General features: G+C 38.2%; 2 protein-coding genes and 1 long non-coding RNA gene across 17 annotated transcripts in view; 1 reads left to right on the top strand and 2 right to left on the bottom strand.

The window, feature by feature from the left end:
- The window catches only part of LOC309610007, an 80,912-nt gene extending 77,904 nt beyond the window's left edge, over positions 1 to 3,008 (bottom strand). The window contains exon 1 of the long non-coding RNA XR_014233696.1: positions 2,870 to 3,008. This is a non-coding gene — a long non-coding RNA (uncharacterized lncRNA). The remainder of the gene's footprint in view (positions 1 to 2,869) is intronic.
- YARS2 (tyrosyl-tRNA synthetase 2) lies at positions 468 to 26,335 on the top strand. Of its 4 annotated transcripts, XR_014233666.1 has the most exons (6): positions 472 to 3,578; positions 4,431 to 4,598; positions 10,001 to 10,156; positions 10,467 to 10,637; positions 11,246 to 11,523; positions 25,833 to 26,335. XR_014233666.1 is itself a non-coding variant. In XM_082352238.1 (5 exons), exons 1-5 carry the CDS (start codon positions 2,797 to 2,799, stop codon positions 11,403 to 11,405), a joined length of 1,437 nt encoding a protein of 478 aa, XP_082208364.1. In that variant the 5' UTR covers positions 472 to 2,796; the 3' UTR covers positions 11,406 to 13,477. The 4 variants fall into 4 exon arrangements, 3 of the variants coding, with proteins under 3 accessions (XP_082208365.1, XP_082208366.1, XP_082208364.1); XM_082352238.1 differs by lacking the exon at positions 25,833 to 26,335 and having other exon boundaries at positions 11,246 to 13,477; XM_082352239.1 differs by lacking the exons at positions 4,431 to 4,598; positions 25,833 to 26,335 and having other exon boundaries at positions 468 to 3,578; positions 11,246 to 13,477.
- DNM1L (dynamin 1 like) overlaps positions 12,675 to 26,646 on the bottom strand; it is a 58,348-nt gene continuing 44,376 nt past the window's right edge. For 3 of the 12 annotated variants that reach the window (XM_082352147.1, XM_082352155.1, XM_082352157.1), the window contains 11 exons: positions 23,759 to 23,879; positions 23,372 to 23,527; positions 23,052 to 23,141; positions 21,572 to 21,664; positions 18,746 to 18,802; positions 17,982 to 18,059; positions 17,649 to 17,681; positions 15,343 to 15,519; positions 15,075 to 15,184; positions 14,784 to 14,943; positions 12,675 to 14,491 (listed from right to left, as the gene is read on the bottom strand). In XM_082352147.1, coding sequence (XP_082208273.1) covers positions 14,435 to 14,491; positions 14,784 to 14,943; positions 15,075 to 15,184; positions 15,343 to 15,519; positions 17,649 to 17,681; positions 17,982 to 18,059; positions 18,746 to 18,802; positions 21,572 to 21,664; positions 23,052 to 23,141; positions 23,372 to 23,527; positions 23,759 to 23,879 — 1,132 coding nt within the window. In that variant the 3' untranslated portion in view covers positions 12,675 to 14,434. The remainder of the gene's footprint in view (positions 14,492 to 14,783; positions 14,944 to 15,074; positions 15,185 to 15,342; positions 15,520 to 17,648; positions 17,682 to 17,981; positions 18,060 to 18,745; positions 18,803 to 21,571; positions 21,665 to 23,051; positions 23,142 to 23,371; positions 23,528 to 23,758; positions 23,880 to 26,646) is intronic. The other 9 variants (XM_082352151.1, XM_082352158.1, XM_082352156.1 and 6 more) reach the window with 3 other exon arrangements.

The raw sequence follows: 26,646 nt of genomic DNA, 5'->3' as shown, positions 1-26,646 counted from the left end.
CTTTAAACTGTAGGGCATAACTTGAGAGAGGCCAGTTAAAATACTATTAATCTTTACTCTTTTTATGCTTTTTAAATGCTATTATATTTATAATTGTTTACATTTTGAAAATCAAACCATATAAAACATAGATCCCTTCAAAATGAATATTCATATGGCATCTTGTTTCAGGAAAGAGTAATTATGAAATACATGTCCCCCTAATTCAATGTTAGCTAACCTCAAGTTATCACAGTTGAGATAAACCATATTTTCTAAAATACTTTTTAACATTGTTCATTCACTTTTGAAGCCAAAAAAAAACAGCAAGAATCAACTTGTGCCCCTTTACTTACCCCAGGCTCAAATCAAGTTCCAGCATCATAAAATTTCAGCCATGTATATAATTCCAAAGACTTAAAAGTCCCACCTTCTTCAATTGCTTCCATTTTTTAGACAAAGCTGCACTCTTCCTATTACACCAAGACAAATTATAAAAAGGAAATAACTCGCTGTTATTGAGCCACTGTCAAGTCTCACATAGCACCTGTTCTGATACTACCTTCTGTACCAGAGTTCACTACCGGTTCATGAAATACAACTAAATTTAAGAAGACACCAAGCAGAACTCAAATCTATAAAGACCTTATAATAAATTCTAATGTCAGATAAAATTTTTCTGTTTTTCATTGTACAGAAAAGTTCTTCTCCATTAAGCACAGGCAATCAAGTAAGGATGAAAGAGGTATAGTTGTATAAGAAGTATGATCTCCTGAAGTGACTAAGTAACTAAACCACAATATGAAGTCATAGTTTCTGTTATAAAATTACTAACATACCTGTAAAAGTCACAGATAGTTACTTGTCATATTAACCAGAAACCTCAAGAATGAAAGACACTCCTTTGAAAATGTTCAAATCTTCCTGTGTGTTAGGTACTAAATAGGAAGCACCATCTGCTGTGTGCTCAGGAGAATTTCCTGCTACACGTACTGAAATATGTCCCTGATCAAAGTGGTGTGAAACAAGACTGCAGCTAAACTGGTTATGATGGCAAATTTTAAGATATTTTGAATAGCAACATGACAGTTAGAACATGCCCTGCTTATTTCCTTCAGAACCAGAGGAACTGTAAATGTTTTTTAATCTAGTATCTTTTAAACTGAGGCAGGAAGATAATGATAGACATTCAACGAATTACATTCAATGCAGTTTAAAATATCACTTTAATTGACAGAATGAAAATATAAATACAAAACCTTGTTGCAAGAGGGTGTCTTTTACAAATAAAGTGTTTTTAAAGAAATGTTTCTTCCTTCAAATGTTCATTTTCTGGAGGAAAATACTGCTGTGTCTTCATTTTCATTATCAAGATTCAGTTTGGCTCTTGCTGATATTAAATGAAATCATTCAGTTTTTGTGCTTTGGGGAAAAAAAATTATGGGATTTGGGATACAAATACATAGCCTGATGAATAAGTATCTAAAATTCCTACTGAAGTTACTGTTTGGCAATGAGAAACTCACTTCATTGATAATCACATATACAAAGAAACTAATTTTTTAAAATAATATTTCATTCTGTTAAGTCACTTTATAATGTTAAGAAATGGAAAAGATCCTTTAGGGAACGGTTTGGAGCATGGCCCAGATGCCTGCTTCAGGACCAAGGCACTTAATCTCCCAGCCGCTGAGAGTACTGGTTGCTGACGACTCACAGCGGGGCATTCCACATTTAAGGACAGGTCAGTAACAGGGTACAAAGGCATGCCCCCTTGCCTCTAATCAGGATGACTCTGAAAGGAAATCCCAGCTCCAGAGCCCCCTAATGGGGTTGCCTGAAGCCTCTAATGCAAAAGTGTTCATAGAGCAACTCCTCCCTCTGCCCAACCCTGCTTCCATCACTTCAGTACAGATGTCGTTTCCAAGGGCACACCCCAATAATTCTGCACACAAATCTCCCACTCGAGTCTCTTTCCCAGGAAACTCTATCTAAGACAGCTGGCATTGCAAGTGATCCCAGAAATGAGACTTTAAAATGGAGTTTTGGAGTTGGATCCCTGCCAGCCAGCTGCCAGACAGACCCCCATCCCTAGTGCTTGGAGGACTGTTAGCACCTGGCTATTGCTGTGCCAATGTGATTACTAATTTGAATCCACTTATGCCAAAGCTGTGTCCCACCTGGTTACCTGTAACTGAAATTAATAAAACGGGGCTTTCTGCATTTATTGAATTTTATCTCGTTATAGCTTGGACAAGACTGCCACCTCCTGGAGAGGCTAATGAATACTGGGGGCTGAGGTGTTCTCAGCCATTTGAAAATCAGTATTACGAAATTGCGTCTCGACGCCAACCCCGTATCTCTCCGTGAGGTTAAACCAATCCTGACCCCTCACAACTTCTGTGAACAAATTTTTGCATAGGACCGAGATTTCAAACAACTTGCGCAACACAACTTATTTTTACGTGAAATTTTAAACAAAAGCTAATATTTTAGAACGCTCAATGTGTGCCAGGTGCCTTAATTCTTAGATTCTCACAACAGCCATCTGAGATAGGAACTATTATCATAAACATAGCCAAGTTACGGATGAGGAAATTAAGTTTTAGGGTACTTAAGGTGACCAGACTTTAAGCGGAAACTGCACCCAGGTAGTCAGAACTCCCAGGCTGCGGATCTCCGTAACCAACCTCCCCGCCCTACCTGGGCATGCGCAGAAAAAAACACAAGTAAATTCTGTAGGAATTGTAGGAGGCGGGCACTGAGGGGTGTGGTGGGCCTCTAAGATCCCAGCATTCCCTTCGTACCGCCGCTAAGATGGCGGCGCCCATCTTTCGGTGCTTTTCCCGTGGCCAGGGCCTTGGTACCCCAGGCCTGTCAGGAGTCTTACCCTTGGGGCTGCGTGAGGCCCACTCGGGCGCTCAGGGGTTGCTGGCGATGCAGAAGGCTCGGGGTCTGTTCAAGGAGTTCTTCCCTGAGAGGGGTACGAAGACAGAGCTCCCAGAGCTCTTCGACCGTGGCACGGCGGGCAATTTTCCCCAGACCATCTACTGCGGCTTTGACCCCACGGCCGACTCGCTTCATGTGGGGCATCTGCTGGCGCTTTTGGGCCTGTTTCACTTCCAGCGAGCGGGCCACAACGTGATCGCCCTGGTGGGAGGCGCCACGGCGCGCCTGGGAGACCCAAGCGGCCGTACCAAGGAGCGGGAGGCGCTGGAAGCAGAGCGCGTGCAAAGCAACGCGCGCGCCCTGCGCCAAGGGCTCAAAGCCCTGGCGGCTAATCACCAGCAGCTCTTCGCTAATGGGCGGACCTGGGGCAATTTCACCGTGCTGGACAACTCGGCGTGGTACCAGAAGCAGGACCTGGTGGACTTCCTAGCGGCAGTGGGCGGCCATTTCCGCATGGGCACGCTGCTAAGCCGGCTGAGCGTGCAGACTCGGCTCAAGAGCCCCGAAGGCATGAGTTTGGCAGAGTTTCTATACCAGGTGCTGCAGGCCTATGATTTCTACTACCTGTTCCAGCATTATAGATGCCGGGTCCAGCTGGGTGGATCTGATCAGCTGGGCAATATCATGTCCGGATACGAGTTCATCCACAAGTAAGCGCCTTTAGACCTGGAGAAATCCTAGGCCAAATAATTTACACACGAATAGCCTGTGTTGCATTGTTAGGATTGTGGAATGATGCCCTTCGTTCCTGCCCTTGTTGGTTCTATCTCCATTAAGGGTCCGTAATGGGATTAATTTAATATCACTGGCTAATGAGAACTAAAGGGCTGAATTAATGGTATTAGGTATGGGACATATTATAGAGCTCTGCAGGAAATAGACCCTCCTAGTCAGGATTCGGATTGTGTGTGTTTGCTGCTTTTAAGAAGCTTTTTCTGTGTTTCTGATTTGAAAGACTGCTTGTCTTCATTTATAACCTGAACGTGACTGGGCCTCCTTGAGTAGTCTCTGCTTTGCTCTGCACCTTCCGTGAAGCTAAGTGTTAGTCATTGGTTGGCATCTCAAAAATTTTTTTTTCAGCACCCAATATTTGGCGAATAATGTAGATTTCAATGGCACTTTCTTGAGGGAGTTGAACTACAGGACTAGCTCATGTGCTACTGATTTTTAAAATCCCTTTAAGACACCTCTTTTAGTGTCTCTACCTGACTCCTCTTTACCCAGTTTTCTCTCCTCTTCCTACCCAACCTTTAAAAATGTCTAGGCCCCAGTTATGCAGCACTTCCACTTGGCTTGCCCAGAGTCACTGGTTCAACTGCAGTTCAGAATGACAAATGTCAGAATAGAGTGCTGTGAAAGCAGTAAGATGGACAAGAATCCAGGTTTACGAGGTCAAGGAAGTTTTCTTAGAGCAGGAAACCAGACTGAAATCTGAGAAAGATTAGCAGAACCTACCACCACTTGAACTTAAAGCACATAATAAAGTTCTTCTTTATGCATAGGTTGACTGGAGAAGATGTATTTGGAATCTCTGTTCCTCTAATTACAAGTACAACTGGAGCGAAACTGGGAAAGTCTGCTGGCAATGCTGTGTGGCTAAACAGAGATAAGACATCTCCTTTTGAATTGTATCAATTTTTTGTCAGGCAGCAAGATGATTTGGTAGAAAGGTGAGTTCTTAATTGTGTGCTGAGAAAAATTAAGTTCATTAAAGCTCATGATAAGTTTTATCCATTGAATCTCTCTGTACCCTTCATAGTTTTTTGGGTTTTTTTGTTTGTTTTAACGTAGATTCTATTTAAGGCTAGTACATCACAGAACATTGTAGTTAAACACTTTTTGTTGGTTAAAGCAGAAAACCACTGTGGGTGCTAGAAAACTTAGAGCCAAGTTTGTGATCTACATCTAGCAGGTTCTTAGGCCATTATTGCTTGCATATTCTAGTTTTTTTCTCCTTTCATCTTAAACTTGACTTTTATTTCACCTTTGTCTCTAAAGTTCCTTTTCTTTAACATAAAAGAAGATCCTTTTGAGGGTCCTTTTTTAAAGTGATTTTCTCATTAATTCACAATATCTTAAACTCTTAGAAGAATGTAAATTAATGAGAAATACACCTGCAATAAAGAAAAAGTGAATTTTTCAAAAAAATATCATTTGACTTAACTATCATCAAAATAACTTAGGAATAATTCTTAAAAATTTTTAAATGTATAATACTTGCCTGCAGAACATTAAAAACCGCTATTGAGCAAAAATAAAGAACTCTACATGAATGGAGAGTTCTCTTGGAGGGTAAACGCTTGAGGATTGCCAGAGGTGACCAAAAGTGGGATTTGGGTGTGTGCATAACAGTTGGTATATATGGTAGGAAGGCCCAGGAGGCGAGAATTAAACAAGATGAGGGCCTGGAGCAAAGAGTTCAGTCCATTTGGGGGACCACTTGCCTGAAACTAATTTCAGGAGTGTCTCTTTAAGGAGGCTAATGATGCTCAGTGAGGCCAGCTGCCTGGGGCTATAGCCTAGATGGAAATTCCTAAGAATATTACTTGGAGAGCCCTTTGTTTAATCTCTGGAGAGGTAAAGTGGGTCAGAGTCAGTAATGTCTGGCGATCCAAAGGAAACGAGAATAAATTTAGTGAGGAAAGAGATTTGGGAGTTGCCCAAAGGAGTCCCGAGTAAGTATTAATGACTGTGAAGGCATATCTGGAGGCCCCAGGAGAAGGGGGCAGTGGCCAGTGAAATCAACCTGCCAGTGGGAGCATGGTTGGTCTCCCCAGGGAATATGTCCCCATCTGGATATCCTCCATTGTTTGGTTTGGGAGCAGAGAATACAGTCATCTATCACAACTTTGGCTGCTGCTGAGGAGATGGGAAGTCCCCTCAATTAAGCCCAAGCTGTTAAGGCATTAATTCCTTGGTGACCCAAGGTTGTGTGGGCCCATTTTTCAAGCTGGTAGGAAGGGTCTGTGCTGGGCAGTGTGGTGGCTTAGTGAGGGAGTCTGCCGTACTGTTGAAAATGGCTTCCAGCATAGAGCAGGTAGTCTGAGCGGAAACATAAGTAATAATGATAGGAACTGGGGACTCCTTCCATATCTGGGCCAAGTGAGCTTGTCTTATATGAGAAAACTGTCCCTTAGCCATTGGCCAGACGAAACTGCGAGGCCATTAGCAATAGCCCAGGAGCCTGTGAAAATATGGATCTGCCAAAGGCCTCTTTATGGCTCCCTAAGGGCTAAGTGAACAGCTACAAGTTCTGCCAACTGGTCTGAGCCGGGACCGCCTTCTTCAATTAGAGAGGTGCCTGAGACCGGGGGATGCTACAGCCCTCCAGCAAGCTGCAGTGCATACGTGGTGGTGCTGCCGTTGGTGAAGAGTACGGATTCCCTGTCCATCTCAGACAGTTGGTCCCAGGGGGCTCCCCAAGCAGCCAGAGGAAGAGGAAGGAGCTGATCATGAGGGAAGCTACACCCTCCTGTAATTTTTTTTTTTATTTTTCAGACATATAATTATAACTCTGAATCATAATATAGTTTTCCCTACTTTTTAATTTATTTATTTATTTTTGGCTGTGTTGGGTCTTTGTTGCTGTGCGCGGGCTTTCTCTAGTTGCAGTGAGCGGGGGATACTCTTCGTTGCGGTGCACAGGCTTCTCATTGTGGTGGCTTCTCTTGTTGTGGAGCATGGGCTCTAGGCGCACGGGCTTCAGTAGTTGTGGCACGTGGTCTCAGTAGTTATGGCTCCCGGGCTCTAGAGCGCAGTCTCAGTAGTTGTGGTGCACAGGCTTAGCTGCTCCCTGGCATGTGGGATCTTCCCAGACCAGGGCTCAAACCTGTGACCCCTGCATTGGCAGGTGGATTCTTAACCACTGCGCCACCAGGGACGCCCCCTCCTGTAATTTTTAAAGGCTTTGACATCAAGGTTAGCCCTCTCCTGAAGGTACCATTTTCATTTTACCAAGGAGGTATCAGTTGTGGTGTTAAGCTTCTGCCGGAGGCATCTCTAACCCAGGGCGTTAGGGAGTAGTATTGATTGGGGGCCAGCTAGGACCTCAGTTTCTAAAAGAACCCAGTAGAATCCTTTGGGGTTAGGCACTTAATCCAAAACCCCATAGGAAATCAGGTAGACTTATGTTTGGTCCAGAGACTCCGAGGAGGCATAGTCAGATATGGTCAAGCACTGACTTGGAATGTGGAGCCAGGTGGGACTAAAGGTAGGGCTCGTTGGACTGCCTGCTGGGCAGCTTCCAAAACACATTGCTGTGCCTCACCCTAGTGGAAGGTGGCAGACTTGCATGTGATTGTGACTGTGGCAAAGAATTAGTGAGCGGTGAGGGCGTTGCCTCCAGAACATGAAAAGGCCTGGTACCTGTTATATCTGAGTACAGTGGTGGTTTAATGATGAGTGATTTCCTCCATGTATAGGAACACTGTCAGTGCTCTCCAGTGCCTTTTGAATGGTTTTGACGGTCCCAGTAAAATGTAGGAGCACTACCCCGTGATTAGAGGGAGCATTTTGTAAAAAGAATTCTCTGGACTCAGGGTCAAATGGGACTTCTTCAGGCTTAGAATGAAGAGGGGGTCGCTTGAGTGAGTCTGGTCATAGAAGTGATAAACCCATTGGACCATGCCACTTTTGCACAGAAAGAGACAGGCCTAATCTCATGTTTTCCATTCACTGTGAGCCTTGGAATGTTGGTACTCAGCGACACCAAGCAACGCCCAGGAAGCATCCACAGGGGTTCTGTATTATCAAGGAGCTGGTGTACCTCCTCAGGGGTCTTACGAGGCATTGGCACAAGATGTTCAGGACATTTATATTTGTCCATTGTTTAGCAACGTCACACCAGGTACTGGACCCACGATACCCCATCGAGTTTGGGGGACAAAGAGTGACAGCAAGCCTCGGCTGTATTTCCCCTTTTGCTCTGCCAATAGTTTCCTGTTGCAAGGCTATTCCATTCATCCAGGTTAGGAAGTGTAATCCCATTATGACCCACCAGTCCCAGAGGGAGGTCTCCCTCCTCCTTACCTATGGGAATTATCCTTTCCTCTGGCCTTTAGCTCAGAGCCTCAGCTTGGGCAGTGATAATAGCCTTGGGGTCCATTCTACCCTCATTAGCTTTCCTTGGCCTTGAGATGTGGAGGACCTTCATGTACATTAGTACTCAATCAACGTCTGTATAATTTGTGGTCTGATCATCTCATTAGACCATATGGCCTTGATCACTGATCACACTGCTCTGCGGAGATCATTGAATTATGGCAGCAGTGACGTTTTGGGATGGATACCGCCGGCAGCACAGCAGAGGCAATATGCAAAAGACATAATAGAATGATAGACCTCCAGCATGCATTGCTGTCCTCCCAAATGGTGTTGCCCACCTGGGTTAGCCAGTTAGTAAACTAGTCAAAGCTAAAGGGCAATCATGCAGTCCTGCCAACTATGCCATTGCCAGTTGTTGTGTGGGCCTCAGCCTGTTGGTAGTGATACCATGAACTAGAAATGCCTGGGGGTGCTCACCTCGGCCCATACTACTTGTAGGAGCCCTCACAGACATTTCCTGGGCCAGAGTCAACCTTGTGGCTGGACCAGCGCTGTGGTCCTTATGATTGTAAGAGACATCTCAGCAATAATCATCAGGGAACTTTAAAAAAAGATTTGTTACTTACAGTGTCTGAAGGGCACATGGCACTACAGGGGCTACACAGTGAGTCAAGGATAGGGAAGGAGGGAGCATGGACCCGGAGCTCTGCCTTTATTGGAGTGCCTAGGATTTCGCAGGTTCACTCTTCACTGGCTAATTTAAAACGTAGAGTGAGGATTAGGGAGTGGGAAAGGTGAAGAGGGGTCACTCAAGCAGTCAGTTATCTCGGTTACCCAGGGCTTTCTGAAAGGGGACTTTCATGAGTCGGGGCAGCGTGGTTCCTAATCTGGTTGCTTTGGTACTAGCCGTGTCATACATGTGGCAGTGTGCTTATTCGAGATCGATGTCTTTGAAATGGATACCTTGGCATTAAGCAATCAAAAGCTTAATGTCAAGCACTTACATTACAGGTATAGAACCACTTGGAAAAATACGTGGCTGTGCCTACTCAGGTCAAATACTCATGACTTGTGATCAGCAGTCCCTCCCCCTGGGCACATCCCTAACAGATGAGTGCACATGTACACCAAGAGAAATACATGGGAATAGTCATGGCAGCACCATCAACCACTGTCCAAGAGTAGGAACAGCACAAATATCCACACTAGAATAAATACATTACAAAGCATTCATAACATGGAATGTGTACTCAGCAGCTGTACACACAGCAACATGGGTGAATCACCAACATAATGATGTACCAAAGTAACCAAAAAAAATATATTCTGTATGATTCTGTTTATGTAAAGCCTAAAAAGAGGCAAAACTAAGTGATGCTGTTTAGGGAGGCATACTGAGATGGTAAAAATATAAAGAAAAACAAGGAAGTAATTACCATGAAAAGTCCGAAGAGTGGTTACCTTGGAGGGGTGAGGGGATTTGGGTAGGAGCAGTGTGGTATACCTAGACAGGTGATAGTTACACAGCTGTTTGATTTATGATTCATTAAACTATATGTCTGTTGTTTGTGTATTTCTCTATGCTTTTCACCAAAGATAAGATTTTAAAAGATGATACATATAAAATATTTGTCAGTTTTTAAATTACAGTTTTTATTTATGGGTACATACACAGAAAACAAAAATATAAAAACATGCTTGGGAAGGATGCCCACAAATTTAGATTAGTGGTTGTCTCTGGGGCAAGAAGGAGAATATATATGAGGTGGATGGGGCCCTCATCTATATCTATACTATTTCATGACTTTTTTAAAAAGGAAGGATTTGAAACAAAGATGGCAAAATAGTAACATCTTCAGTCAGGGTGGTGTGTGTATTATTGTCATTTTTGGTACATTTCTGTATGTTATATTTCATAATTAAAAATAAATTCTAAAGTAAGCAGGATGTTCTTCAAAGGGTAAGGGAGCTGGAGATAAAAATTAGGTATGTTATATAAATCTAACGGGGTTTTTTTTTTGTCCTAAAGGTACCTGAAGCTCTTCACTTTTCTGCCCCTTCCAGAGATTGACCACATAATGCAGCTGCATGTCAAAGAGCCAGAAAAGCGGGCTCCTCAGAAACGACTTGCTACAGAAGTAACAAAGCTTGTTCACGGACAAGAAGGGCTGGACTCTGCTAAAAGGTGGCCTCTTAGAATAATGAACTTGATTAATTAGTTCAGAGACTGGAGAACACTTGGAGCCAATGTTTTAGAGTCATCTTTTACCACTAACAAGGACTGTCAGTGTTAACTGCTTTAAAGTACTAGCCTCCATTTACTAGAAAGAAAGATTATCCTGAATTAAGCTTATAAATTATACAAGATCAGTGTTGCTGTTTGAAAAACTTTCCATCTGGAACATAATGGGTACTTCATAGTTGGTTTTTGGGTGTTAGAACACGTGTCTAAGTAAGCACTCAACGTGATGTGGCTCTCAAAATGTGTTTTTCAGGTGTACACAAGCCCTTTATCATAGCAGCATAGAGGCACTGGAGGTCATGTCTGATCAAGAGTTAAAAGAATTGTTTAAAGAAGCTTCATTTTCTGAATTAGTTCTTGACCCTGGAACAAGTGTCCTAGATACGTGCCGCAAAGCAAATGCCATTCCAGGTGGCCCCCGAGGGTAAGATTATTTAACTTTTAGGTTCACAGTTATAATTCACAACCTGTGTTTCCAGAGGTGGTGTTTTTCCTGATAATGGCATCTCATTCCTTGCAGAAGTTAAGTTAGTCTGAGAATAAAGTGAAAATTGAGTACTTACTGCTGAAAATACCTTAAATTTTCTTTAAAATCTAGTATCACTATACTCTCTCTTATTAAGTCTAACCTGGTCAGTTTTTTCTCCAGCATTGGAAAAGGCTTACGTTTAAATGACCACTATTGTATAAATACACTGGAATCAGTCAGCTTAGGGATGGTCACAATTTGAGATCACCAGAACAGAGGCCCTAAGTAAACAGATTCACACACCCCTCTCACATTCAGTCTGTATCCTCTTTATTCTGGGGAGTAGTGGGGTTGCCCAATCTATTTAAAATATTAGTTGAATTTCTCCTTTAGAACATTAAAGGGGAGGCAGAATCTAATAAACATGAAGATAACAATTCAGTGCTAAATGGTTTCAGTAGAAGAGCCTTTGAAATTTAAATGAAATAATGATGTATCTGTATTATTGGGAGCGGTCAACAGTGATTAGATTTATCTAGTTACTGAACATTTTTATTTTTCAGGTATCGGATGATAACAGAAGGTGGAGTCAGTATAAATCACAGACAAGTAACAAATCCTGAGAGTGTTTTAGTTGTTGGACAACATATTCTTAAGAATGGACTTTCGTTACTTAAAATAGGAAAAAGGAACTTCTACATTATAAAATGGCTTCAGCTATGATGAAAACTCCTTCCAGTGGTTCAAACTTATCCATCATTCATTCTCAAGATGTACGAATTTATACCTTCACTTATGCAACTCAAAGACAAAGAATGCAGTGTACTCTAGGCCTCACAGTGTGAGTAATTTCATTATTTATATAGGTTGGTTCAGTTTGTGTAATAGTGGGATATTTTATTTCCTGATCCTTAAACATTAAGGACTACCACAGAAAAGCATGATTTCTAGGGTTAATCTCTTTTAATAATTATGCTTCATGAAAAACTAAATGCTGTCTTTCCTATCCTGTCCTTGCTGTTTTTAAGATGAGGAGGAACAATGAAAAAGAGGTAGTATAAGTAATTGTGGATACTTTTATATCAGGTGTGTATCTCATTAGAGGTTTTTTGTTGTTTAGGAAGCAAATACAGCTCTCCATAAAAAGGGAGAAAAGTTAGAGGAAGCCATAGCTGGCATTAGAAATTACAGTAGAAATAGTTTCTTTTCAAGGAAAAGAAAAGTCAGTACTTGACTTTTCAGAAAGTTTCTAATTCAGTTTTCCAGTCCCTTGACTCTGTTTCCATAAAATTAAATTTACTCAGCCTTGTTTTTTTAAATTCAGTAAAAAAAGGTAGCGATGTCTTATAAATTTATCAACTTTTAAATTAGTTTTAAGTTTCAACTTATGTCCCCAAGCAGATTGCAGCTTGAGATGAAGTGAAAAGTTAAGTAACCAACAAGATAAAATAGAGGCAAAATATATATACTAAATATCTAATCATTTGAGAATATCAAAAGACATTCCAGTAAGGGAAGTTTTCAGGTCAAATTTAAAGGATTTGGAATCAAGACTTAGTTAAATTAAGCTCTACATTCTTTAGGCAAGTTGATTCTCCAGAACTATTTCCAACATCTGAAAAATCGAAGGTAATAGCACCCCTATTTCCCCTGAGCATCAAGTGAAGCTCAAACATACACTCAAAATGGTTTACAATCAGATGTGTTCTAGAAAAATCTTACAGGCAGCAAAGCATGGCTTTAGAGTTCAAATTCTAGCTATTTACTACCTGGATTACTTGGAGCAAGTAATTAATCTTCATATGCAAAAAATGGAGATGTAATAATACCTCAGTCAATTATGAAAATCTAAAAAGAAGAAAGTCATAAAACTTTCATACAGTATAAGCTGTATTGCTATGTTCCAAAGTAGACTTATATGTTAAAAAAGCTATAGTTTATCTAAACCTTCTTCTGGGAGTAAAGTTAGGAAGAATTCATTTATTGACAAACTTTAATGTCACTTCATACCAGCAACTTTATTTACATAGTAAGAACATACAGGTATCCATTATAAATGTCAGAGATCATCTCTGCATTTCAGAACTTAACTCAGTTTAAGTGTCAACAAAAGGAGGTTTTCTCTTTGCATACCTCTTGTCTCTGTTTTTCTTTGTACACGGTGTGTAGTACTAGCAAGTGCATTATCATAGCAGGTAATGTTTTCAATTTGAAATTTGCTGGAGAAAGGTGCATTGTAAGTTTTCTTCCCCCCTTACAAATTAAAAAAGCTAGACTAGAATGGAAGTCATCTGATCTATCTGAAATAAGTAAATCATGGATGGCTATAATTTCAAAACTAATGTTTAATAATGGCAGAGTGATTTTAAAGTATGCTAATAAACATTCTGGAAGCATGTATTCTATGAAGATGGTACTGCTAAGTATAAGTAGTACCATATCATATCAGACTGAATCTGTTTTTTTATGTTTGAGATCAGTTGCTGAGTCTCTTGTCTCTTAGTACAGTAAATGGGTGCCATTAGCTAAGAGTAACAGACATACTCACACGTTCCTGCCAGTAGTCCTTCATAAATGTCGTAACTTAAAAATAGACTTTAATATCTGCAATATTTAATTTATCATTTTAAAACTTATAATGTAATTCATATCAAGAATCACCTGGGGAATTTTGGTAAAATGTGTATATGTTCTAAACCTTACTCCCAACCCCCTGAAAGCCTTTAGGAGTTATGTGTGTGTGTCAGGATGTTTTTTTTAAAATAATAAAGCCCCACCATTACTTTCTATTCTAATGTACTTTGTTGGTGTGAAGCAAAAGTAACTATTAACAACTAATAGGAAGAAGATACACTTAAAATCACCACAGTATTTGGTTTTAAGTCCCACCTCCAAGTGAATCTTGAAGCGTGGTCAGAGGGCTCCAATTTAAAAATGTATCTGAATTATTACTATTATATTTGAAAACCAAGGGGAATTTATTAGGACTTCTGAAAACTAAAAGGAAAGATGGTCATTACCAAGTCTTACTAGATAATCAAGGCTAGATGTTCTTAATGCAGGAAAACATAATTCATGCTTCCAGGTTTAAGTAAGATCAAAGATGATATTGTAATTTTTAACGCACCAGGGGAATGTGGACCCAGAAGTGGAAGGACTGTAGCTACACATTATGCACATCACATCATTGTCAATGTTACAGATCCTCTCGTGTGTTCAGCTTTCTTACAAACACATCAAAGGTTTCAGAGAAGCTCAATAAAACTAAATCAAAGAACAGGTGGAATAGTGACTGACTACTGAGTAACTTGTCAACCCACCTCTTTCAAAGCCAGTTCGGTTTAAATAATAGTGCATGCATTATAGTCGTATGACATGGTGTCTTGGTGCATTCTTCTTGAAGGGCTATGGCAGCAGCTTTAAGACTACTAGCAGATTACACAGGTCATCTTATCCACAGACAAACTGCTTGTACAACTAGAACTATTAACAGTTCTTTTTAAGTTCAGATGAAACTGTCACAAGACAGACGATGTATTTTATATATACTAGGAAATTTTAGAAACAGCCATTTATTATTTGGATTAAGTGTGTGATTCGTTCTGCAATACAGAGTATAATTTTCAGTTTATAGCCAGTCTTCACATGAGCAGATTCATACCATTGCAATACACAGGAGTTCATAAATAAAATTCTACTCAAGTAGGCAGTAACTAGCAAGTCAGTGGAGTCTCAGTATTACATAGTTCTCTTCACCAAAGATGAGTCTCTCGGATTTCAGCAATAATTTGACTGGCTCCTTGTAATGCCTGCATTAAAGAAAATTATAAAAATTATAAATGCTTAAGTTATAATAACAAGGAATATCAAAGAAAGAATCTGAATTAATGTGGGATAACCTCTCCACTTTATATGTGGTTGATTTATACTAACCAGTATCTTCTCTGAAATTTGAATCTAATCAAGTGCCAACAGAAAAAAAGATTAGCCATCGTACAAAGACTATATATGTGTATCTCCAAGGATCAGAATGCATTTTAAAGAATAAATGTTTATACCTACAACCCAAGTAAGAAAATTCAAAAAAATTCACAGTAATACCTTTAGCATATCAGCTGCTTCTTTCCTGCGCTGTGCCATGTCCTCGGATTCAGTCAGAAGATCATCCAATAAGGATGATTTATACAGCTGTCCTACTAACTCACTCTGAAGAGTATCTTTTACATGATTAACCAAAAAGTGCATTACTGCCTTTGGCACACTGCAAAACAATCAGATAATCCATTTGATTTAGAATAAAAACCTAAATTTTAAAAAAAATGTGTATTTTCAAAACAGATTATGAAATCATCTCGCGGTATTCTAGTCTGATTTATATAACATAGTACTAACCTGTCTTGAATATTCTTTCTGACAATAAGAAAATAAGATTTGATGAGTCGTTCAATAACTTCACAGTCTCGCTGTTCACGGGCAGATAGTTTTCGTGCAACAGGAACTGGCTAAATGGAGGGAGGGGGAGAAAAAAGTTACTTTTGTGCCATTTTGAAATGACAACATTTAACATTCAAAAAGTTTTTGAGACTTCAGTTCCTTTTGTCTTTTAAAGTGTTTTCCTGGTAATTTGGTTATTTGTCCTCAAGCAAACTCTGCAGCTTACCACATCCAGCAAATTCACAGCATGGCCTTTTTGTGGACTGGCTGGCATAATTGGAATTGGTTTTGATTTTTCCTCAGCTAGTAACTCCTCAGCTTTTGAAGTTTTCAGCATTCCTCTCCAGTTGCCTGTTGTTGGTTCTTGAACACCATCTCCAACCCCACCACCTCCAGATGCAACCTGAAAAAACGTGTTCCAAAACCTATACCAACCATATCAAACTGATATTAACTAAACAAAGTTAATTTCCTTTGACAGCAGTCAAGGAGAATACACATCCAGTAACCATCTGGAGTTTAGTCTATTCAGAGAGATGGCAGGGTCAGAAAGAGATGATGGGTGGCATGTATAACTGGAACCCTGAGCTGTCTAAATAAGAGGTTCGGACTTCCCTGGTGGTGCAATGGTTAAGAATCCACCTGCCAATGCAGGGGACACGGGTTCAAGCCCTGGTCCAGGAAGATCCCACATGCCGCGAAGCAACTAAGCCTGTGCACCACAACTACTGAGCCTGAGCTCTAGAGCCCGCAAGCCACAACTACTGAGCCCTCGTGCCACAACTACTGAAGCCCACGATGCCTAGAGCCTGTGCTCCACAACAAAGAGAAGCCACCTCAGTGAGAAGCCCACGCACTGCAAGGAAGAGTAGCCCCCGCTCGCCGCAACTAGAGAAAGCCCACATGCAGCAACGAAGACACAACACAGCCCAGAAAAAGTGTATTTGTAAAAAAAATAAAGAATGGCAGAAGTAACACTGTGGTTTATAAATAAATAAATAAGACGTTCTGTTGTAAACTGTTTGCAAGGCCTCAGCCAGTATATTTTAAATTCCTTTTTTATTATTTGCTAACTTCTCAAAATTTTTCCTCTTCTCCAACTCCTCTAACACTAGAGATTGTGGAAAAAGTAGAAGCTGCCCTTTAAAACAGGACTGCTCATTAAAAGCACAAGAAAAACCAGAACTGCTATTCACATTATTTCTTCGAAGTAACTTTAAACACTGTTGAACTATGATCTCTCTGAAAGTTCAATGAACTCATTCTCCAAAACTTAAGACTTTATTAATTTCTCAAATCAGTTTATGTTCCTAATAGTCAATACCATAGGATAAAAGTAGAAATCCTTTACTTGAGAAAGGATCTGCTGAAAAAAATCTAGCGCTACCATTAATCACAAGTGCTTTTGCACCTTCTTTTTTAGGATATCTGTTAGTCTTGATTTCTAAAAGAAAAATAACTGTTTAGGATAATGGGGAAAACAGTAATTCGTCAACATTTAAGAGATGTTTTTAGATGTTCTTTAAGATTTTACAATCTAAAATGGAGATAAAATGGCATCCAGAATTATAGATAGAAATAAAAATGGCTTATATAAATTTAACAGAGGAGTGTTACAGCAATGTTAAAAAATGTATTGGGTATCATTCTGAATCAAAACACTGTCCAAAATTTGTCTTTAAAATGTAGTTAAGATAATGTATATCAATATACAAGTAGTATATTTATACATTACTTTTTAAATGAATGTATTTTTAAATGCGTGTTAACTATACGTGAATGATAGATCATATGAAATCTTAAGGAAAGTGAGCAAATTCAGAGTGATACCAGGAGTTAAATAAAAAGCAATGATTTAGATGGTTCTCTTAAGACCTTAGCACAGTGGGCTGAGAGAAGATAAGACATTTATAAGGTTTTATTTGAGGTTCAGAATCTTAAACCTGGACAACAAGTAAGGAAAGGAGCTAAATGGCAAAAAAAGATAAAAATAAGAATGGATCTGAATAACTTACAGATTATTTAATTTTTTTTAAAGGTTATCAAGAATTGGCAACAGTCTCAAACTCTCACAGCCCCCCTGTTTGTTCTGAATTTGCTTAAGCTGTTGAGGCACATGTTAAACTACTAAATATATTTAGGGTGAAAAGAGCAAACTGAATGAAAGCATAAGAAAGAAACCTTAGAGGATTCTCCATTAGCACTGGACAGATCTCAGAACCTTTAAAGAGGAAAAGTCCAAAAGTACAGTTTCCATCTCCAGAATTTTAATTCCCTACCAAAATATTAAATTCAACACTATTCTTGAAGATAATAGAAAACAGTGGGAAAGGCTGTTGTTATTATTTAAAACAATGTTGAAACTAGAATTAATACCATCTTAGAAGTTAGTTAGATAAGAGGAACATTAAAAACATAACACAGACAACAAGAGATAGATGCCACTGTTACAAACAAATTCTTCAGTGGTTTTGAAGACAGTTTTGGTGAGAACCAAAGGTACCAACGTTTTCATTCTGAAGCAAGACTCACATTTTTAGTTTCTCTTCTGCTGTCCTGAATTAACTGTTAAAAGATACGTTAAAACATGCAGTTTAACAAGCAAAATTTAAATACCAATGGCTTGAAAATTTCCTCTTTAAATTCTTTTTCTGTGTGCATCGTCTATACTGCAAGCAAAAGCATGTCAACAATAATTTATTTTATGAAGTATACATTGTTAAATGATTTTAAATTTCTATTAGACTAAAATTTGACCTTAGCACAATATCCCATATTAATATTCTGCTGTTCAGTGTATTGTTTCCAGATGATTATGTTGCACCAAACTAGGCATGCAGGCTTAGATTAAGAATCAGAACAGACCTTGCCATCAGCCTCAGCAGAAGCAGCAGGGGAGGGCTCCTGGGAGGCAGGTGCCAAAGCACTTGGAACTTTAGAAGACTAAAGGCAAAAAATGCAGGGAAAAAAATCAAGGATGCCAAAAATGCATTCAGAAACATTCTATAAATATGAATTTTCCCCTCTGTATAAAAATAGTAAAATAACATGAAAAACAAAAGTAATGGGACATAAAATTAATGTTTATTTTGCCTTATTTCCTGTACTATTGTCACCTTTGTTTAAGGCTTTCTTCAGATGAATTCCTAAGAAAAATCCAAATCCAAAAACTTCATTTTGATTTTTGGAAGTTGATAAGATCTTTTCTGGTAAAGAATTCAAAGTAACAGATTTTTACACAAAAATTTTAATATATGCAACTATTACATGTAACTAAAACCTGGTATGTATATAATGTCATCTTCCCTCTCCAAAAAAACCTTCTTGTTATAATAAAGTCATTAGTCATTTCAACTAATTTTACAACGTTGATAAAGTCATTGAATTTCTGTTAAAGCCTTGATATTTAAAATCCACCTTTAAGCATTTATTCCTATGTATTCAAAATATTTTATCTTTAAATTACTCAAAGCCTATTTTTAAACTTGCATACCTTTACTCAAACAATGAAATAGTGCCAATGGAATATTAAAGTGAGAAGAAAAAATTACTCCTAGAACTGAGTAATATTCTGAGGCTTACCAATCCATCTTTGCATATTGGGAATATGCTTTAAAAACATTTTTTACCTTGTCTCGTGATACAGCTGAAGGTAATTCTCTTGCTAGCCTGTTTCTCCTTTGTTCCTATAAAACACAACCAAGCAGAAGATTCATGATTATCAGAACACAGAGATGTAAGCCTACTTAAAAAAAAATGTTCAGCTTAATTGAAAAGTGTGAATAACTTACAGTATATCCTCTCACTGTTGGGACTCATGCCATAATTATATTTTAAAACAAACAAGAAATCATTTAACCCAATGCTTCTCAATCTTTTTTTCTGCCCCAACACACCTGAGGGATATAATACAACGTCAGTAACACTGGCTTCCTGTACCAGTGGTTCTCAAGCGGACCAACATCATCTCTGCCTTTCCCACCAAGTTAAGAATCACTGATTTAAACTGTTCCCACATTAAAGTGTACGTAAGCCTTCAGCATACCATATAGAATTTGAAGTACACAGATCACAGAAAAATTAAGCAAAACCTTTAAAAATCATTCTAACCTGCACACGTTTGTGTTAAATTTACACAATTCTCACACACAAAACCATAAATATCTATAAGAGTGTTCTGTTTTCTTTATCCTTAACTATCTCCAGGAAATAAATGTAATGCTGAAAACTGACAGTCCTTTCTGTAACCTGGCTAATTTAACAGACTGATCACCTGCCCACTCTTCTAATCTGCTAATATTAGCAATGTAATTCTGGTATTGAGCTAAAGCAACTGTAAATTCAAATTAATAGGTACTGAACACCGACTGTATGTCAAGCACCATGACAGGTGCAAGACTATGAAAATATAGAAGGATGTAGGTATTAATAGTGGCTCTCTCACAGGCAGCATCAAATACAGTAGAAAAGTATTTACATTAAATGAAGTCAAAATGCTCCTGAGCAGAAAGCATTTCATGAACACTCAAACTTGCAAAAAGGTGTAAATTAACAAAGGTTCACAATGATGTTTCTGGGTAAGAAAAATTTTTAACAGAAATTTTACCCACTTTTCATTTATCCAGTGATAAAAAATATAGCAGATAATAAAAATATATGGATTTTAACGATCTTCAGAATAAAAAGCATTTAAATATACATATTTATTTATTTATTTATTTTTGGCTGTGTTGGGTCTTCATTTCTGTGCGAGGGCTTTCTACAGTTGCCGCGAGCAGGGGCCACTCTTCATCGCGGTGCGTGGGCCTCTCACTGTCGCGGCCTCTCCCGTAGCGGAGCACAGGCTCCAGACGTGCAGGCTCAGTAGTTGTGGCTCACGGGCTTAGTTGCTCCGCGGCATGTGGGATCTTCCCAGACCAGGGCTCGAACCCGTGTCCCCTGCATTGGCAGGCACATTCTTAACCACTGTGCCACCAGGGAAGCCCTAAATATACATTTTGAAGAAGGACACAAAGCAAAAGGCAGAGGAATCTAGAGACCAGAAATTCTCACCCTAGTCTGTTACCAACCATTTATGACCTTAGCTGGCCCTGGAGGAGACCTGGCTTACTTGCTTTGTTAACTGTATGGGTTACCAACTCTTAAGCCCCGGTTTCCTAGTCTATTAACATTACCCTCATAGGGTTGCTGTAAAGATTAAATGAGAATATCCACATAAAGTTCTTTGACACATAGTCTTAAAACCAGAGACATATTCATTTGTAAGAAAAATACTGATCTGAAATCAATGACCTTGTCAGTATTAGAAAAACTGTTCCAGACACAAATTTTCCATGAAGGCTTCAATGTTACAAGAACTAACTCCTATCTTAAGGTAGTGTCTGCATGCTAATTTTTAACATAATAACTATTATCTAGTCTACTTTCTGAGTGTTTTAAAGTGCCTTACTTATATGCATTTTGGAATTTTTTCTGTTTTTTTTTTTTCTGGCCGTGCCACACAGCTTGCAAGATCTTACTTCCCCAGCCAGAGATTGAACCTGGGCCACGGCAATTCCCTGGAATTTTTTTCTGACAATAGGAGTCACCTCAACTATGGAGCTAAAAAACAGTTACCTGTACCTGTTAAAGAGAAGATGCCCAGGAAAATAAGCACTAAAGTAACAGCTGTTATCATCTGTGGGTTTCAGGTTCCTCATCTGTTTAACCAAAGGGTCCCTTCCAGTTTAAACCCAGGGTCCCTTCCAGTTCCCAAATTCCACGTTTACAATATTCTCCCCACCCATATGCATAAGAGGAAATTTGATACAGAAGGGACTCAGTTCTTACTGGACTACGGAATTGCAGAAAATTTTACTGTTTTGGATAAAAGTGGCAGAGAAAAAACTGCATCCAGATAAATCGCTCTATCCACCAGCCTTCGCTCCATCTGAGCTATTATGCAACCTACAATGTTAGCCTCAAATGGAAAAAAAAAAGGATCCATGAAATACAGGAACCACAGTAATGGTGAAACAGTACTCTGTCTTTCCAAATTTACTATAATTTAGGTAATTCTTGGAATGTTTCCTTCACAGCTTTCAGAGTCAAATGAAAACAATTTTAAACATCCACTTTGTTTTACATACTTCAGTCTAATAAACTGCAACAACAGTTACTGAAATGGAACCAGGCAGTCCTTCAACACTAAATCAATGAGTCCCAGATCATCTCCGAGTTACAGTTTCACAAGCAGAAAATGAGAACAATACCTCCAGGTGGTTTTGAGAATTAAATTTAAGAAAACAATGTAATGCCCTCAGCATACTTCTTAGCATATAACAGACAATAATATGGTGCATATATGTCTTATATGTCTTATTATTATTATTATTATTCCTTGCCCAGTAAATTTGATATAACTGAGCTAAAATAGATTTTCTCTCTCAAAAAAGACAAATTCGAATTGTATTTACCTCTATATTATTGTTCATTAACCCACAAGCATCAGCAAAGTCTGGATGTTTTGTGTTGATATAAGCCAGTTCAATTGCCACTAAGTTATGGACCTAGAAAAAAATAAAATTAGGCTATATATAAAATATGCCAACCTAATTTTACTTAAGGAAACATATAAACTTATTAAACAGATAATTCTAAAAGACAGTACAGGACACTGATGCCTAAATAAATACTTGATAATTATACTCCAACTGACAGAGTTTATACCAAATAGCAATTTGCTCTATCTTTTGAATTATCTATATTTTAGCATCTAAGATTGCATTTCTGACACTGAAGTAGTTAGAAGTATTTGTTAGGGAAAAAAAAAGTTATCTACCTGATGCATATCTAACTTCCAAGCAACTTTGCTATTAAAACCTTAGATCATCCACTATTCCATGTCAAAAGTTCAGGTTCAACAATAAGAAAACATTTCATAATCAGATGTTAGTTAAAGATGTTAACTTTATTTGGGTAAAGGATACATTTAACGACCTGAGATAATGATTGATTAGCCTTAATTATGAAGCACCTAGTTTAAATATATGTGGTTCAAGTCCTAATTGGGACAATAATCAAAAAGGAAAGTTGAAATTAATTTCTCTAGTGCTGTAGAGAGATTAAACTAACTCCTTCATTTGCACTGTCCTAACAAATCTTAGGTATCAGAACAGCACTAAAAGATCAAGAACCAGTGAAAATTATTTATTTAAATGAAATTCCAATGATTCTGATATCAGTGGGTAGAGTCTGAGATCAGGCTAACCATGTTCTTACTCATTTCAATCTGGTGGTTATGCTTGCTAGGGAAACAACTAAGCAGCAGCACTTATATTCTATACTTCCAAGGATGGTTTTGTACTCTTTAAGTAAATGTCCATTGGGGCTCACCATCCGGAGCCAAAGACCCAAATGCACTTTTAGAGACCAGAAAGGAGAAAAAGAAACCAGCCAACAATTAGAGGCATACGGACAATTTCAAATGCTTATTCCATATTTCTGCCAATTTCAGGATTTTTATTTTTAAGGATAGCAACCATGATATTATGGTATTAGGTCATCAAACAAGGAAACTGTACAAATGGCCAAATTACCCTGATGTACATCAGAGTTAAAAAAAAAGAGCTTGCTATATGAAGGCTCAGTTTACTGAGGCTGAAGATAAAACTAACTTTCCATTAAATCAGTGCTGCTATATAATAAAGCAAAACTATTCACAATCCTCAATGATAACTCCATTTTCAGGAAAATCTGTGGCTGCAGGCTAACAATGATTAAAATATGAAGAAAAATGCATTTTATACCAGAATTACTGAAGTTTCCTTTGAAATAAGACTGAAACTCGCTTCTTTTTCTTTTCAATACACTGGGAATCATTATGCCTAAATTCATAAAGCTGTACAAAATAACTTATTAACAGTGATTACAATGATTTATGAAATAATAGCTCACCATTTCATTTGTAACAGGCAACCGTTTACGAAGAAGACAAGTCACTACTTCAACTATGGCATCATGAAGTTTAGGGAACCGCAACAACTCCTATATGTGGTGGAAGAAACAGTCTGTTTTGTTTAAAGGAAAATTAAATAATCATGAAGTACTGAATCAGATTTGGAAGCTACATTTAACTATACTATTTCAAATCACTTTTATATAAGGGAACTACATTTTAACTTTTAGCCCATCTTCTATATTTCCTCCTTCCCCTTGAAACCACCACCTCATGTCTTTTACTACTTAGTCTGAAACCTGTTACATTTCTCAATTACCTGTGTACTGTAATTGCTACAGTGCTGAATGATCCTTTGCATTTCTTCATGAACCAGTTCCACACAACGGAGGCTGGGCTCTTCCAGACGTTTGATTTGCCGTTTGACCAGTAACTCAAATGAAACTTCAGGCACAAACAAAGCAGGACGAGGACCCTAAAAAAATAAAACTATGAGCTCTTATTATAGCCACATATAATTTTGGTTCTTCCCTAAGTTTAAAATAAATCACGTTTTTGGTATTCTTCATAAAAAAGCACTTCGTAATTTCAAGAATGAGAGCAAAATAACAAAGTGTACAATTCATTAAAAAAAGATAGAGTTATATGGATTAAAAAATAATCTTTAACCTCATTTCAAAAAATTCTAAAGGTTAAGCATACTCACAGTTGCATTTCTAATGGCAGTCAAAATGTCAATAGTGTTAAGGCCACCTAGTGGGTCAACAGATTCTAAGGTTCGCCCAAAAGTCTCATGGAAAATATAACATATTCTAGCACCACCGCATCTGAAAGGCAATGAAGTATATGACTTCTAGTATTACTAAAAGGGAGGAAGCTACAAGTTAGAAGTCTCTCTGTAAGCTTTAAGACTGTCTCAGATGAACAGTCACACTTAGACCATTTTCATGTGTTCTCAACTCCATTATGAACCAGTTTCTCTAATTTTTTTAATGGGGAAAGGAGTCATTTCACAAAAGGCATTCACATATGCACATGCACACTGAGTAACTGTTCTTTCAGAAAACATCAGTTAACTAAGAACTACTAAACATTTTTCTCTGCCCTAGTTTTCTTCAACTAGACTATGAGCTCCTTAAAGATAAGAAACAATGTCTTATTTCTATTTATTCACAATCTAGAGTAGAGATCAGCAAACTTTTTCTGTAAAAGGCCAGATAATAAATACTTTAGACTTTTCACAACTCTGTCACAACTCGCCAATTCTGCCATTGAGCACAAAAGCAACCACAGACAGTATGTAAACAAATAAGCACAGCTATGTTCCAATAAAACTTATGTCCACTAAAATTTGAATTTTATATAATTTTCATATTACAAAATATTCTTCTTTGAATTTTTTTCAACCATTTAAAAGTGCAAAAATCATTCTTTGTCAATGGGCTATATATAGTTTGCCTATCCCTGCTTTAAACAAATTAAATCTCTGGGCCTACATACTGGACACCTTGTGTTTCCTATCTTAATGACTAGAAACCCTGGTTATTACCTTTTATTTTTCTCATTCAAGTCTAGTTGAAAATTTACAAATACATTTATATCTCCCCAAATCACCCCATCTTCTCTGTTTTCACCATCACTATTCACTACTTTCTTACAGTAGTCTAGGCAGAAGATACCAGCCTAACATTATGCTAAGTGAAATAAGCCAGACACAAAAGGACAAATATTGTATGATTCTCCTTATATGAAATATCTAGAACAAGGAAATTCATAGACAGAAAGTAAGAGGTTACCATGGGCTGGGGGAAGAGGGGAACACAGAGATATTGCTTATTTGGATACAAAGTTTCTGTTGGGGTGATAAAAAATTTTGTAAATAGATACTATTTGATGGTTGTACAATACTGTGAATATATTTAGTGCTACGTATTATACTTTAAAATAGTTAAAGTTACCAATAACTGGTCTCTCTGCCTCCAACTTTTCCCTTCTCCAAATAGTTTCCATAGTGACCAGAATATCCTTTTAAAATGGGTTACTCCTGTGACCAAAAGTGTTTTATTTTTTTATAGTAGGAAGTTCTTCAAATTCTGAAGATACTAGACTTTCCAGTCTTGTTCTTAGACACCTTTCCTGCCTTACCTCCTGTTACATCCCATCATTGTATATGCCATTCTCCAAATTCTCCCTGCGTTAATCTTTGCTGTTCCAAAGCCTAAAATACCCTTCTACTTACTGCCTTCCCATACTCTATTCAGAATCCAACCCAAATGCATTCCTAACTATGGAGCTCTCCCAATCCTTGAAAGAAATGAAAGTGGTCTCTCTTCAATGTTCTAATAAGGCTTGATTAGGTAATTACAAAGATATTGCTTAATTAACTACTTATAAAATTGTCCATATATGTTATATGCACTTTTCTGGATATGTATTATATTTAATAAGAAGTATTTAATTAAAAATTATACTCCTTTTGCCACCTAATCAACCCTTGTGTTACCTTGACCTACCTTATCCACTAAACTCTTTAAAGGTTTATCTTAGTAATCTTTATTTCCCTTAATATGCATAATTTAAAATCATTCAGTAATTAGTTTGTTAAATATTCTATGGCATTAACTTACATAGAAGGCTACCTGAGTCACATGAAAGTACATAGAACTTTATATACATACATACAAACACACAGACATGAAGTATGTGTATAACTGGAGAAATCTGAATAAGCTGTGTGGATTGCACCAATGTCCATTTTCTTGCTTTTTATTGTACTACAGATATGCAAGATGTCAACGCTGGGGGAGATGGGGTGAAAGGTGAATGGGACCTCCCTGTACATTTATTTGCAACTTCCTGTAAGTCTATAATTATTTTTCAAAATTAAAAGATTTTTTTAAAGGTGAGAGTTTAGAGAAATGGATATTCTTTTATACTGCTAGTAGTAAAACAATACAATCGGGCTTCCCTGGCAGTGCAGTGGTTAAGAATCCGCCTGCCAATGCAGGGGACACGGGTTTGAGCCCTGGTTCGAGAAGATCCCACATGCCGCGGAGCAACTAAGCCCATGCACCACAACTACTGAGCCTGCACTCTAGAGCTCGTGAGCCACAACTACTGCAGCCCATGCACCTAGAGCCCATACTCTGCAACAACAGAAGCCACCGCAATGAGAAGCCCACGCACCGCAACGAAGAGAAGCCCCCGCTCGCCACAACCAGAGAAAGCCTGCGCGCAGCAATGAAGACCCAACATAGCCAAAAATAAATAAAATCAATAAATTTATTTAAAAAAATACAATCTACTAATAGTATAATAATAATAAGAGACTTTGAGGATGTTATACACCCTTTCATCTAGTAATTCCACTTCTAGAAATTTAACCTAAGGGTTTACTTGGATACATGGCCCAAAGATAGTCCATCACAACATTGTTTATATTTGTGTATAACCGAAAGCAAACTGTCAATAGTAGGGGACTGGTTGAACAAATAAGAGTGTATGTCTAAAAAGTAAAATACTATGTAAATCTTAAGACTGAGAATACAAATATACAATTACTACTAGTTGTTTGTGACATGTTGATTTAAAGAA

Source organism: Balaenoptera borealis, assembly GCF_965194805.1.
Source record: "Balaenoptera borealis genome assembly, chromosome: 13".
Classification (NCBI taxonomy): Eukaryota; Metazoa; Chordata; class Mammalia; order Artiodactyla; family Balaenopteridae; genus Balaenoptera; species Balaenoptera borealis.
This window is presented reverse-complemented; position numbering and strand designations above follow the sequence as displayed.

Coding starts and splice junctions, on each gene's coding strand:
- YARS2 (XM_082352238.1), top strand. CDS start 2,797: ATGGCGGCGCCCATCTTTCGGTGCTTTTCCCGTGGCCAGGGCCTTGGT. Junction 10,157..10,466: donor GGGCTGGACTCTGCTAAAAG/GTGGCCTCTTAG, acceptor TGTGTTTTTCAG/GTGTACACAAGCCCTTTATC. Junction 10,638..11,245: donor ATTCCAGGTGGCCCCCGAGG/GTAAGATTATTT, acceptor TTTATTTTTCAG/GTATCGGATGATAACAGAAG.